Raw genomic sequence first — 14,130 nt, 5'->3', positions numbered from 1 at the left:
TGGCCTAGTCGGCGGTGTCTTGCGTCGCTGACAGTCCCGGCAGGTCTTGACGTAGCGAGTTACGTCGGCGACAAGGCGTGGCCAGTAGTACTTTTCCTGTATTCTTGCGAGCGTGCGAGAAACACCCAGGTGTCCAGACGTCGGGTCATCATGCAGAGCCTGGAGGATCTCTGGTCGCAATGTCGAGGGCACTACGAGAAGGGAATCGGCTCGAAGCGGCGAGAAGTTCTTCTTAAGGAGAACACCGTTACGCAAGAAAAACGACGTCAGTCCTCGCGTGAATACCTTGGGAACAACGGTGGTCCTACTCTCGAGGTATTCCACAAGGCCCCTGAGTTCTGGGTCCGCTCGCTGTCGTTCGGCGAAGTCTTCGGCACTTATGGTTCCCAAGAAGCAGTCATCCTCCATGTCGTCCTGCGGCGGTGGGTCGACGGGGGCGCGGGACAGGCAGTCAGCGTCGGAGTGTTTCCTTCCAGACTTGTAAACGACGGTTATGTCAAATTCTTGAGGTCGTAGGAGCCGCCGTGCGAGGCGACCTGAAGGGTCCTTCAAGTTAGCTAGCCAACACAAGGCGTGGTGGTCGCTCACAACTTTGAAGGGCCGGCCGTAGAGGTAGGGGCGAAACTTCGATGTAGCCCAGATGATGGCCAGGCACTCCTTTTCTGTTGTGGTGTAGTTGATTTCTGCCTTTGATAGCGACCGGCTAGCATAACTGATGACCCTTTCGAATCCGTCGGTCTTTTGCACAAGGACGGCGCCGAGTCCTACGCTGCTTGCGTCGGTGTGGATTTCCGTATCGGCGTATTCGTCGAAATGCGCAAGTATCGGAGGCGTCTGCAGGCGTCGTTTCAATTCTTGAAATGCTTGAACTTGCGACGTTTCCCACCTGAATTCGACGTCGGTCTTCGTGAGTTGCGTTAGTGGCTCGGCGATCCGTGAAAATTCCTTGACGAAACGTCTGTAATAGGCGAACAAGCCGAGAAAACGGCGTACGGCCTTCTTGTCGGTGGGCGTCGGGAAGTCAGCGATGGCAGCTGTTTTCCGCGGGTCCGGGCGAACACCATCCTTGCTGATCACGTGACCCAAGAACAAGAGCTCCTCGTACGCGAAGCGGCACTTTTCAGGCTTCAAGGTGAGTCCGGAGGTCTTGATTGCTTGAAGTACAACTTCAAGGCGCCGAAGGTGTTCGTCGAAGTTTGAGGAAAACACAACGACGTCGTCCAAATACACGAGTCACGTCTGCCACTTCAAGCCGGCCGGTACTGTATCCATAACCCGTTGAAAAGTCGCAGGTTCCGAGCAAAGACCAAAGGGCATCACCTTGAACTCGAACAGGCCGTCTGGTGTTATAAAAGCAGTCTTTTCTCGGTCTCTCTCGTCGACTTCTATTTGCCAGTAACCGGTCTTGAGGTCCATCGACGAAAAGTACTTTGCGTTGTGTAATCGATCCAGGGTGTCGTCTATCCGGGGAAGAGGATACACGTCCTTCTTCGTGACTTTGTTCAGGCGACGATAATCGACGCAAAAACGTAGAGTCCCATCCTTCTTCTTCACTAGCACCACCGGGGATGCCCACGGACTCTTCGACGGCTGGATGATGTCGTCGCGCAGCATTTCGTCAACCTGTTTCTTGACAGCCTCGCGTTCTCGCGTCGAAACTTCGTACGGGCTCTGACGGAGTGGTCTGGCGCTTTCCTCTGTTATCATACGATGTTTTGCCACGGGAGTCTGCCGAATTCTTGAGGACGACGAAAAGCAGTCCTTGTATTGCATAAGCAGGGTTTTGAGCTATTCTTGTTTGTGCTTCTGAAGGCTGGGATTGATGTCGAAAGCTGGTTGCGGCGCTTTATTCGTCGGAGTAGGCTCGGGAGAATCGGTGAGGCCGAAAACATTGCTGGCTTCTACGATTTCTTCGATGTAGGCGACCGTCGTGCCTTTGCTCACGTGCTTGTACTCGTTGCTGAAATTCGTGAGCATAACTGTTGCTTTCCCTGCCCGCAGCTCTGCTACGCAAATCTTACGGTGAATCAAGTGGTGCTGGTCGCCTTCAAGAACGCCTTCCAGGTCTGCTGATTTCTGAGTGCCGACGGAAATGATGACGCTGGAGCGAGGGGGAATGGTGACCTGGTCTTCCAGGCACATTCAAGGCGTGCTTTCTTGGCGGAGTGTGCGGCGGTAATGCCTTTTCCGTGGACAGTGTTATTGACTTAGACCTCAGGTCGATGATTGCACCATGAAGGCCTAAGAAGTCCATACCAAGGATGACATCTCTCGAGCCACGCGGCAGGATAACGAAGTTCGCGGGATAAATCCGGTTGTTAATGGTGAGTCTCGCTGTGCAGATTCCCTCCGGCGTTACGAGGTGACCTCCAGCTGTCCGGATTTCGGGGCCTTCCCAGGCTGTCCTAACTTTCTTCAGCTTCGTGGCGAACAGTCCACTGATGACCGAATAGTCGGCTCCGGTGTCGACGAGGGCTGTGACGCTGTGGCCGTCGATAAGAACGTCGAGGTCGCTAGTTCGTCGTCTTGCGTTGCAGTTAGGTCGTGGCGTCGGGTCACGGCTACGTCGGTTTGTTCCGCTGCTTCCACGTTGCGTCGTCAGGTGTACTTCGGTCCGCGAGGTTTCGTCGTCAGGGGTTCGCGCCGTGTCCTGAAGCCTTCGTCGTGGCGTCGGCGGCAGAGGGTCTTCGGTATTTCGTCGTACAGCAACCGCACCTCCATCGGTTGCTGCGCTTAGTTTTCCGGATGCGGGCTAGGTGACCGGCCCCGGGTTGGGCCAGTGTATGGTAGGCGTTGGGGAGAGGCGTAGTGGCCTGCCGACGGCGATCGAGAAGGTCCTCGGGGGGTCCACTGCGCTCCTGCCAGATAGTGGGCGATGTCACGTGGTCGTTCACCCTGCTGTGGACGCGGCGCGTCGACGGCGAACCCACGCAGTCCCATCTGTCGATAATGGCAGCGGCGGTAGGTGTGGCCGGCTTCTGCACAGTGGTAGCAGTGTGGACGATGATCGGGGGCGCGCCAAACGTCGGTCTTCGTCGGCGTGTATCGCTGGCCGGCTGGCGGGCGGTATGACGTCGGTGGTGGCGGCGGTGGTGCCTGGCGGCGGAACTGCTGGTGCGGCGCGGTGTCTTGACGTGGGCGAGGAGGGGGGGCGTTGCGTCGGGCTGCAGCAGCATAGCTCATGCTTGCAGCTGCGGCGGTGCCGGCTGAGGAACACCCAGTGACTGTTGGATTTCCTCGCGTACAACGTCCGCAATCGACGTCACTTCGGGCTGTGCAAAAGGTGCGAGCTTTCGCAGGTCCTCTCGCACGATGGCTCGGATCGTTTCGCGCAAGTCGTCGGAGCCGAGGGCATGAACTGCTGCGCTGTCTTTGAATGCGCGGCGATTGTACTGCCGGGTTCGCATTTCCAGCGTCTTCTCGATGGTTGTGGCTTCGGAAAGAAATTCCTGGACTGTCTTGGGTGGGTTCCGCATGAGCCCAGCGAGGAGTTCCTGCTTAACTCCTCGCATGAGAAGGCGAACTTTTTTTCTTTGGGCATGGTAGGGTCTGCGTGGCGAAACAGCCTGGTCATCTCTACCGTGAAGAGTGCCACGTTTTCGTTCGGCATCTGCACGCGGGTCTCGAGCAGAGCCTCAGCCCTCTCTTTGCGGACGACGCTCGTGAATGTGGCGAGAAACCTGGCGCGAAAAATGTCCCACGTTGTCAGGCTTTGCTCTTGGTTCTCGAACCAGGTCCGAGCGGCGTCTTCCAAAGCGAAATACACATGCCGTAGCTTGTCTTCGCTGGTCCAGGCATTGAAAAGGGCGACTCGGTCGTAGGCTTCAAGCCAAGCTTTCTGAGTCTTCGAGTGATGATCCGCGGAAGGTTGGCGGCTCCTTGGGCTGCCGGAGAAGTATTGGCGCAGGCTGCACGGGATCGGTCATCGTCGTTGCACTCGATGTTGGGATCTGGGGCTGCCTGGTTTTTTCGGGAAGGAGCCCGCACTCTGGCTGTAGTCCCTTCTGCCTGCGGCTTGTTCGACGATCCGGGTTTTCTTTGTCGTAGTCCTCGTCTCGGCTTGGGCTTGGGTCAGCGCTTGGCGGGGGCGTCCGGATCATGGAAGAAGCAGCACCTCCACCAGATGTCACGTGGTCGTGACGTCGACGAAGGCAGCAGTCAGCACGTCGAGATGAAACTCTTTATTAGGCCGAACTTGTGGCCGAGAAACTGAAAGCTACAGCAATACACTGATAGCGGCGAACAGAGCGTCGACCGTCGATCAACTGACAAGCGGTGAAGCGCATCGGCTTTTATACAGGCGCTATGGAACTTTCCATAGGAACTTTCCTATGGAACTTTCCAATATCGCTGGTGGTGGTGGTGGTGGAAAACGTTTATTACTCTATATACAGCGAGAGGTGTGGACGGGGTGAGCCGGATGGGCCCGCCCTTCACAAACACTAGGAGGGATCCCTAGTCCGGTATCCGTGTAGCTGCCGCGGCGGCCCGGGCTTTTTATCCACCAATGTTTGTTGGGCTTGGAGGTCGGAGCAGCCGAGCAGGACAGCTTCCCAGTCCTCTCGGGTGGGGTGGGAGTGGGGTGGGTAGGCAGGATTGGAGGGGTATGCCCACACCATGTGATAGGTGTCAGACGACTCCACCGCACAGTGCGGGCACGCGCCCGAGAAGGCCGAATTGAAATGTGTTAATACTGCCGGGCACAGCACAGTATTGGTGAAAAGGCGGAGAAGCCAGCGCTCCTCCGCCTTGGTGAGGCCTTTGCAAACGGGGGGATAGACGCCATGCGAAGATTGATAAAGAGAGGTGATCTCTCTAAAGGTGGTGGCCGGATTGAAATCGGGTTCCGGAACTGGCTGCGGATGAGGCGATGCCCGGTGAGTAAGCGCGCGGGCGGCAGCGTCGGCTGTCTCATTTCCCTCAAGACCCGCATGAGCCGGAGCCCACACGATTGTACGACGGGTTGGATACCCCGTGTACTCGCAAGCGTGGAGAATTTTGTATGCGCGGTATGGAATATACCCTTGCTCAATATTTCGGCAGGCACCCCTGGAGTCAGTGATAATGACCCGGGACTCTGGATCTGCGGCGGCAAGTGCAATGGCGATCTCCTCCGCAAATGTAATGTTTGGGGCACGGAAAGTAAGGCCTTGAACTGTAGTGTTTCGGTGGATGACGGCTGCCGTAAACCAACCCCCATGGTGCGGGCCGGCAGCATCCACATAGGAGACACCTGGATGCGGCGTTATCTCTCACAAAGCTGGAACATTCGCTTGCGGCGCGCAATCTTAACAAAACAATCTACTAAAATCGTGAAGCTTCTCGAACACTGCTTCGCGGCCAGCGTCGAGCGTTGATAACCGTCCTTGCTGGTCAAACTCGAACACATCAAAATAAAAGAAGAAGCGGAGTGGCAATACTGTCAGCCCTGTTGTAGGGCTATTACGTACAGGAATGGAAGGTACATTGTAAGATTATCATGCGCTGAGTGTACGCAGATTATACATTATTATATAGATCCCCGGGCATATATATATATAGATATATATGCTGTTGCATGGCTCGCATGGCTGTTGCGTTGGGACCGGCAAATCGTCGCGACGTTTTGTGGCGCACTCATATCCATGTATCCACTTTTCCATAGTCGTATTGAGGGGATCGCTATTGTGCACGTCCCCCTATTCCAGCATGTTGAGAATTTTGAGCTAGAAGGATCTGTTGATGAGTGGTTGGTAGAGTCTTGATATGTACTGAGAATATATATATATCTATACATATATATATATATATATATATATATATATATATATATATATATATATATATATATATATATATATACACATATATATATAAAGGTTAATATAAATAAATACACAATCACAGACAGAATGTACAATTAATGGCAATGAAGTAAGAACATGACCGTCACCAAGGGCGTATACCACAGCTTCTTTTTTTCAGGGACGGGGAGGGGGGGAGGGGTCAACGACCTTTACGTCTGTTTGTATATGAGCGCGTAGAAAATGCAAAATGTTAAAGTAGCGGTGCGTGGGGCAGTGTTTTCTTTTGGGGGGGGGGGTTCTACGCCTTTTATCCGACATGGGTCCGGGCAGGTAGGTGTGGTCGAGTGTCATTTTGTGAGCTCTATCCCATCGGAGAAAAAAAATTTCGAGGGGGGGGGGCACGGGCCCGATGTGCCACCCCCTGGCTACGCCACTGGCGTGGGGGCCCGGTGGGGGAGGCGCGTACACACATGGAAAATGTAAAACTTGCAATGCTTGGGGGGGGGGCGGGGGGGGTTGAAACCCCCAGCACACCTCCCAGGGCTACGCCACTGAGATCTTTTTAACAAACATTATTTTCACATTCTTTAGAGAAATTGTCTTTAGACTAAAGTAAAGCAACTTTCTTTAGGGAAATTGTCTTTATACTAAAGTATATCAACTTTCTTTTAACGGTATGTTAATTTATTTATTTATTTGAAATACTGTCAACCCTCTCCTGAGGGTCATTACAGGGAGGTACAACACTTGGTACAAATAAGTAGGTACATAATTATACAACTTACAATAAAATTTTCAAACTGAGATACATTTATACAACATTAGAAGTACTCTCTTACAACCAACAAAAAACAAAAAACATTTCAAATCACATAACAATAAAGAACAATCGGGATCATTTTTATGACAAATCACAAAAATGTAGATCAAGTGAGTGCATATATTTGTGAACATCATTCGTATGTACTACGTCACCCGGTAATACATTCCACGCCTCAATCGTTTCAGGGAAGAATGAATGCTGGTACATTTTCGTTCGTGCAAAGTATGGCTAGAGCACTCGCCCATGATTTGCCCTCTCGCTTCGTTTCCCAGGTAGCTGTATGTAGTCATTTCTATTAATTTTAAAATCACCCTCCAATATTTGAAAAAGAAACTTTAATCTATGTTTAAGTCTGCGTTTTTCAAGTATCTCTAGATTACAAAATTTTAGCATTTCTGTGACTGAATCAGTATTCCTATATTTTGAGCATATAGAGCGAGCCGCAAGCCGCTGTATTCTTTCTAGTTTATTTACCAAGACTTTCTGGTGGGGACTCCAGACAATACTAGCATATTCAAGTATTGGTCGTATAAATGTTTTAAAAGCAAGAATTTTCACGTCCATACTTGCGCCCTGCAGTTTTTTTCTGAGAAAGTATAACTTCTGTGAAGCTTTAGAACAAACAGTATCAATATGTGTATGCCACTTTAAGTTTTGCGTAATTGTGAGACCGAGATACTTAAATGCGCCCACTCTCAACAAGCTGTGATTACCGATGTAATATTCGAATGGAATAGTCGCTTCCTTCCGAGAAATATGGCTAACGGTTGATTTGGTGTAATTTATTTCCATTCCCGAACTTTGACACCACAAGTGTAATTTCTGCAGGCATTGGGCAATGTTCAACTGGTCATTCCTACTAATCGCTCGCGCGTATATTAAACAATCATCAGCAAACAGCTTGAGCTTTACAGGAGGTTGTACAATGTCTGCGATGTCGTTGACATATATAAAAAATAACACGGGCCCGAGGACCGAGCCTTGTGGTACACCAGAAAACACTTCCAATGGACTAGACACAGAGTCGTCAATTTTCACAATTTGATGCCTGCCATTTAAGTACGCTTTAATCCAGCTAAGTACAAGTTGACTGAGTCCCGCACAGCGAAGCCTATTTAGTAATCTATCGTGAGGCACTTTATCGAAGGCCTTAGCGAAATCTATGCAGATGACATCAATTTGTTCATGCAATTGCATGAACGCTGTCGCAAAGTCATGTATTGTTTCAATAAGCTGTGTTGTAGTTGAGACTTTACTCCTAAAGCCATGCTGATAAGGATAAAAGAAATTTTTATTTTCCAGAAACGTGACGATATGCTTGACTATAACGTGTTCTAATATTTTGCAGCAAACTGACGTAAGTGAAACCGGGCGGTAATTATTAGCGGATAACCGATCGCCACCCTTAAACACAGGGACAACTACAGCTCTGCGCCAGTCACATGGGACTGAACTAGTACTAAGGGACTTTTGAAAAATAATTTGTAAGTAGTAAGACATGCACTCCGCATAACGCTGTAAGAAGGGAGTGGGTATTTCATCAGGTCCGCATGCTTTTTAGAATCAAGAGACAATAAGCTTTTTAATATTCCTTCTCGACAAATAATAATATCTCCCATCGGTTCAGAAAAGTGACATACTGCACCCTCGGTTTCAGTTCCGCATACGCGTCTTGTAAATACTGACTGAAAAAAAGTATTAAGACAATCTGCAATATCAGCATTCTGCGTCACAATTTCATTTCCCCGTTTCAGCTCCTCAATTTTATCGCGCCTATCAGACATATAAAGCCAAAACTTGCTGGGCGAATGTTTAATAAATGCACTCAGCTTGTGACTAAAAAAACTGCCGCTTTGATTCTATCAGGTCTTTCTTCAGCTCCCTTCGTACACGCGCTATTTCCTCGACGTCACGGTTTCTTCTTCTACGCAGTCTTTTTAGCTTTCGCTTTTTATGAATAATGCCTCGCGTTATCCACGGATTGCGCTTTTTAGTCTTCTGCGCTCTACTAGGAATGAATTTGTCGAAGCAATGTTTAACGATGCCCTTGAAACGCTGCCACAATTCTTCAACTGTTTCGAGCACGGATATGTGCTGAAATTGACTAAACGAATATCCCAACACGTCAAGGATGGAAGTGTCATCTGCATTCGCGTAGTCCTTTACTTGTACAGTCTGATAAGTTCTAGCCCGTGAAACACTCAGTGGAACAGTGACAAATACTAATCTGTGATCAGAAATGCCCTCCTCAACACATATCTCGTAATTGAATATTTTGTTTGAAAGGAACACCAGGTCCAACACTGACTGAGATGAAGGTGTTATTCTGGTATATGCATTGACTATTTGTATTAAGTTGTGAGCGAACGTAATTTCCAACATCTTTTCACCACTTTCAATCTCGACCTGACCAGGCAGGAAAGCGTCCCAGTTAATATGAGGCAGATTGAAGTCTCCAGTCAATATGAGCCTGGTGTTCCCGTTTACATGAGTGCAAAGAAAATTATTCAATTCTTCAAGGTACTCTGGAACTGTAGCGGGTGGTCTGTACACGACACCGATAAGGTAGACTGCGTTTGAAAGGCTTATTCTACACCACACTGTTTCTGGTACATTGCTTTGAACCTGTGACGCCACAATAGAGTTTTTTACTATGATAGCAACACCGCCCCCTCGTGAATCCCTATCACATCTAAACATTTTGTAGCCTTCCGGCGCAATGCAGTCATCAGGGACACAATTGTGTAGCCATGTTTCAGTTATGGCCACCACGTGTGGACTTCGCGAAAGCAAAATGTATTCCACTTCCGTTACCTTATTAACGATGCTTCGTGCATTAAATAAAAGAAGCCGTAGCTATGCCTGTGGTGAGGAAAATGGCGTTCCCAGCGCCTTAGATGACGTGTTCTCTTCTTGTTCACTACGCGTGACTGTGTCGGCAGCCTCATGAGCATTTCGCTGTTTCCGTGTATCTTTTCGGTTTCCACACAGGTATCTTTCATCTCGAGTGACATGCCAACCATATAAAACACCATTAATTTTAATCTTATCATGCACCAACTTAACCTGGGCACCATTAGCCCTATCTGAAGCTGCACTCTTCCATAGCTTGCGCCTTATTTCAACTGTCTCTCGCGCGTAGTCGTGGCTAATGGTTATAGCTGTCCCTTTCAGTTTTTTGCAATTTTGAAGGACGCTTTCTTTCTCACGGTAATCATAAAATTTCATAATTATGGGCCTATCTTTCCCTGGCTTTTCCTTTCCAATTCGGTGGATTCTTTCAACCGTTTGGACTTCTACACCAAGGGTTTCCTTAAAAAGTTTGTCGATCACAACTTTCTTTAAATCAAACACTGAAGCGCCCTTGCTTTCGGGAACACCAAACACCAGAAGATTATTGCGTCGACTCCGGTTTTCATAATCTGCAAGTTTTTCAGCTTGCTCCTGCACGATGTGTTCGAGGTTCTGAATTCGTTTATTAATTTCCTGTATTACCGCAAGATATCCGCTTAATTTCTCAGTTCGTGTGTTTAATTCATTGATTTCATCCTTAATAGTGTCTATTTTGCGGTCCGAGGCCGTTTGGTTACCTAGAATTGCTTGTAGCATCTGAGCATTTGTAGGCCCAGGGTTTTGCTCTATATCTCCCGACAGCAGGAGTGAAATTGTTGTACAACAATGCCACAGAATAATGAAACATCTGCCAGGGCACGGCACTAGTAACAAAAACCGATCATCACTTCTATAACAAAAGACATTTCCGAAGTAACCAACCTGCAGATGTACAAACGAAGTCTTAGGCATGTTGACCATCAGATGCGTGCCGTGCCCTCTGAAGAATTTGTTGTCGCGCTGGTCCTTTAGTAGATCCGCCGCTGATGACGTCATGCGCAGTGAATGAGCATTCATCGGTAGGCAGATCCCAGTCCTGCTCGGCCGTCCGTGAGGTAGATCGGGCGCAGACTGAAAGCAGTACGGCGATGTGGATGCAGAAAGCCACAGCATAACCTGCAGATGTACAAACGAAGTCTTAGGCATGTTGACTATCAGATGCGTGCCGTGCCCTCTCGTGAAAGTGAAAGAACGTGAAAGTCCATAGCCCGTCATTAAAGTTGGTAGATCGTTGGTTAAACGTTTAAAGACAGTCAATGTCCATTTTTGTAAGGGAACAAGTGCTTGTATACACGCAGCCATAGTGCAGCTGTTGCAGTGTTATATGCGCCTCATCCACGTATTAACCCAAAGAGGTTTTCCGCATGGCATTGACTGAGTTAGTGTGTCAGCAAATAGTACTTCAGCTTATCCTGGCCGACAACCTCGTCAAGTATTCTTTCGGTGCTTGCCATATGCATATCAAAAAGCCAACAAATCGAGTTTTTTTTCAGTTCTTCTGTCACTGCACTTCCTGCCGGATCTTTCAGCCCATTTGCGTATGCTCCAGTCTCAGAAAAAAACGGCTTCTAGCAAGCAGTCAAAGGAATCCGGCGGGAAGTGCACGGAGCATATAGATGATCGTCGTCTTTCGCATTCCACATTACACGGTGAACGGCCCTCTCCCACAGGCTGCGCACTGTGAGATTTTTAGGAAAACCGTAAAAAATATCACGGCTATTATTTGTTGCAAGCTCATACCGCGTCACTTAGCACCCCTCAGTAACGCGCGCGGAACAGCTCAATCGAAGACTTTTTCGCGTACTTACGGGCAGAATGTGAGGCCACGTCCTTTGTTCAGCCTGGTTGCATATCCATAACCGACACAAGAAGCAACCATCATCAAACCGTTGATGTTAATGCCCACAGCGTCAAAGAACGCACGCAAGCAGCAGCGCGCGACGGTGTAGAGCGCGCTTTCTGCTTCTGGCAATATGGCGACGGCCGGCCTCACTCGACGAGCGCCCCCTCCACTGCAGCAAATTCTATGTATCCGCCTTGGGTAGATTTCAATAAAGTCGAAGGTAGTGTACGAGCACATTTCAGCATTAAACACCTGATTAGCTCGTTGGAGGAGCTTTTCGTCCACGCGAATGAACCGAAACACCGCGTATGCCAGCCACTTGCGGGTGCGCACAATGTATGTCAATGGCGATACAGGGTTTTCGCGTAGGCACTCGTAGAGGGATTCTTACGACGCTCCTTTTGAACGTTTTCGGCACTTTGCACCCTTTCTTGGGCGTCTCTACCGCTCGTCTGACCTCCATGGGCGTCGTCCCATGCAGCTGAAGTTTCGTGTGCAGTATTTCCAAAGCTCGCCCGGGCTTATGTCCAGAACGTGCCAGTTTTCTCAAAACTTCATCTCTAACGTGGCGACCCCAATCATTTCTTCGCATTTAATGTATTCAATACCCAGGGCTCACTATTGAAATACTTGATGAGCTGATAGAGCTCCCATGCACTGGCGTTTGTAGACCAAATTGGCGAGCGATTTGGATGAAGCCAGCGAAGATAACACATCGGCATGTGCTATCAGCTGCAGTCGTGAAAGACATGTGTGGAGTACTGGCTGGGCCCTTGCTCGAATCCTCTGATAATGTCGGGACAAATTGCCTCCGTCGTCTCTAGCGGGAAACACATCGTGCACAAGCTTTCTTTGTTTTGGAACAGACTGTAGCTGCAATGCCCAGCGTGGAGGGAACTGTAAACTTTTTCATCTCCTCCAAGCCCCGTTCCTGGTTCGGACACGTTTGGATCTGATACTTCTACCACGCCTCGATCAGGTTCCGCAAATGCCACCAGGGTTTCGTTAACGTCATAAGTACCGTTCTCGTCACTCGAACCAATAAACTTTGTTGTTTCTTGCTGGTAACAGAGATGGCGTCACCAAAAATAATTCTAAATGGTAATATAGTGGTACCTCGTCTTCTGTCTCTTGATCGTCAAGCTGACGTTTGCGTGATTCTGCCATAACCTATTAAGAAGCAAGAAAAAGCAAGAGCTCTGAGTATATCATAGCTAACCGAAAAAAAGTGCGGAGCCTTATCGAAGGCGTATTGAGTGTCCGCTTGCGTTACTCCATAGTGGACAGCCTGGTGAAGACTGTGAGTTCTGAGCGGCTGCAGACCTCTTTATATACCCCTCGTGGCGGCCTTGGAAGCCTTTTATAATTAGTGTAAAGGAGTGTGGGAAAGAGAGTAGGCTCATGCGCAGTGGAGCGCGGACGCCACCGGAACAAGCTCGCTCATGAGATGCTTTGCATCTAGAAGTTTCAGTACTCCTGGTACCTCCTTGTGAGACTTGCTCACTGTCAATATCCCTAAACTCAAACTAGGTTGAATAGTTGAGCGCATGATTGTTTTTAAACCTCGGGTGAAATGTCATGAACCACTCCTCGGGCTTGGCGTGAAAAACACTCTGGAATGAGCCGGACCCTTCCCAGAAATATATAGCCGAAAGAATTTTTCGAAAAGCTAAATAAGGACCGCAGACATATCGATCGCAATATTTACCCTCTCAACACCCTCTCAACTCGCTTCATTCCGGAGGACAGCGCCGTTCGAGGAGCCCCGCCCAGTGCCTTACGTCACCTCGCTTCAATGCTGTGTGGTTTCCTTTCCGCGTAACTTGGCGGTGTTGATGGCTGCTGCTGGAAACTAATAGTTCCGGTCGGCTGCTTCTCGCGGCGCGGCGCAGTCTACCGCGTCTGGGTTGTAAGCGCTGACGTGATCTATTTGCATTGATAGTGTCGTTACTGTGCTTATGTCGCATTGATATTGATACTTCGCATTGGTACTGTCGTTACTTCGCTTCGGGACTTCGCTTATGTCGTTTTTCCATCAAATCAAAATTAAACCGAAAGGAAAAGCCGGCAAGCCCTCGATGCGCATCGAGGGCTTGCCGAGGGTATACGCTTTTAGATAACGAACTGGCCAAGGCGGCCTGCCTCACCGAACAGAATAAAATCCCGTGCGGAGAAAACGCGACGCAAAAGCAAAAAAAACCAAAACAACGCGATTCTTTTTCAAGGGACACTAAAGAGCAAAACGATTTTTCTCTCATTAGTAAAGCAGTCTTCCACGATACCAAAAACACCACGCTTTCTGCGCGAAGACGCTTAATAAGCGAGAAAACGCGCAAAAAGAAAATACAGGTGGCGACGCCACCTTGGAATTCCCGCACCATTTGCCGTGACGTCACATATCTTTGACGGCGCCTGCTTGGGCCTACGTAGTTCCTAATCGGTTAAATCGAAGTACATTGTCCTCTGAGGGGGCCAGAGACTTGACATAATGAGTTTCTGGAAATTTCGTCCAGCCAGTGGCGCCGAAATACGTTAAATGCTCTTTGAAATCTCCTACGTCACGAATTACAAAGCTCGGCGTGAAATTTAAAAATGAAACTTTGAACTTGGTTTTCTCCTCTAATATTAAACCTGTGGTGGTGAAATAAACTACACAAGAGTTCTCCGAGCACGCTTTATCAATCTAAACCAATTTATTGTTTCTCTTTAGTGTCCCTTTAAGCGGCCGCTGCGAACGGGAGAAAAGGAGATAAAATGCCCTTCGACCTTCGGACGGCTGCAGCCCG

At 48.9% G+C, this 14,130-nt stretch overlaps 1 protein-coding gene across 1 annotated transcript; it reads right to left on the bottom strand.

Moving 5' to 3' along the window:
• Positions 1–9,465: 9,465 nt before the first annotated feature.
• Positions 9,466–10,671, bottom strand: LOC125757052 (uncharacterized). The gene has a single exon (XM_049412135.1). The coding sequence runs from the start codon at positions 10,645–10,647 to the stop codon at positions 9,466–9,468; it is 1,182 nt and encodes a 393-aa protein (XP_049268092.1). The 5' UTR covers positions 10,648–10,671.
• Positions 10,672–14,130: the final 3,459 nt, after the last annotated feature.

Source organism: Rhipicephalus sanguineus, chromosome 2 (assembly GCF_013339695.2).
Source record: "Rhipicephalus sanguineus isolate Rsan-2018 chromosome 2, BIME_Rsan_1.4, whole genome shotgun sequence".
Taxonomy (NCBI): Eukaryota; Metazoa; Arthropoda; class Arachnida; order Ixodida; family Ixodidae; genus Rhipicephalus; species Rhipicephalus sanguineus.
This window is presented reverse-complemented; position numbering and strand designations above follow the sequence as displayed.

Bases quoted from the DNA above. Each gene is read 5' to 3' on its own strand.
- LOC125757052 (XM_049412135.1), bottom strand. From the start codon at position 10,647: ATGCCTAAGACTTCGTTTGTACATCTGCAGGTTATGCTGTGGCTTTCT.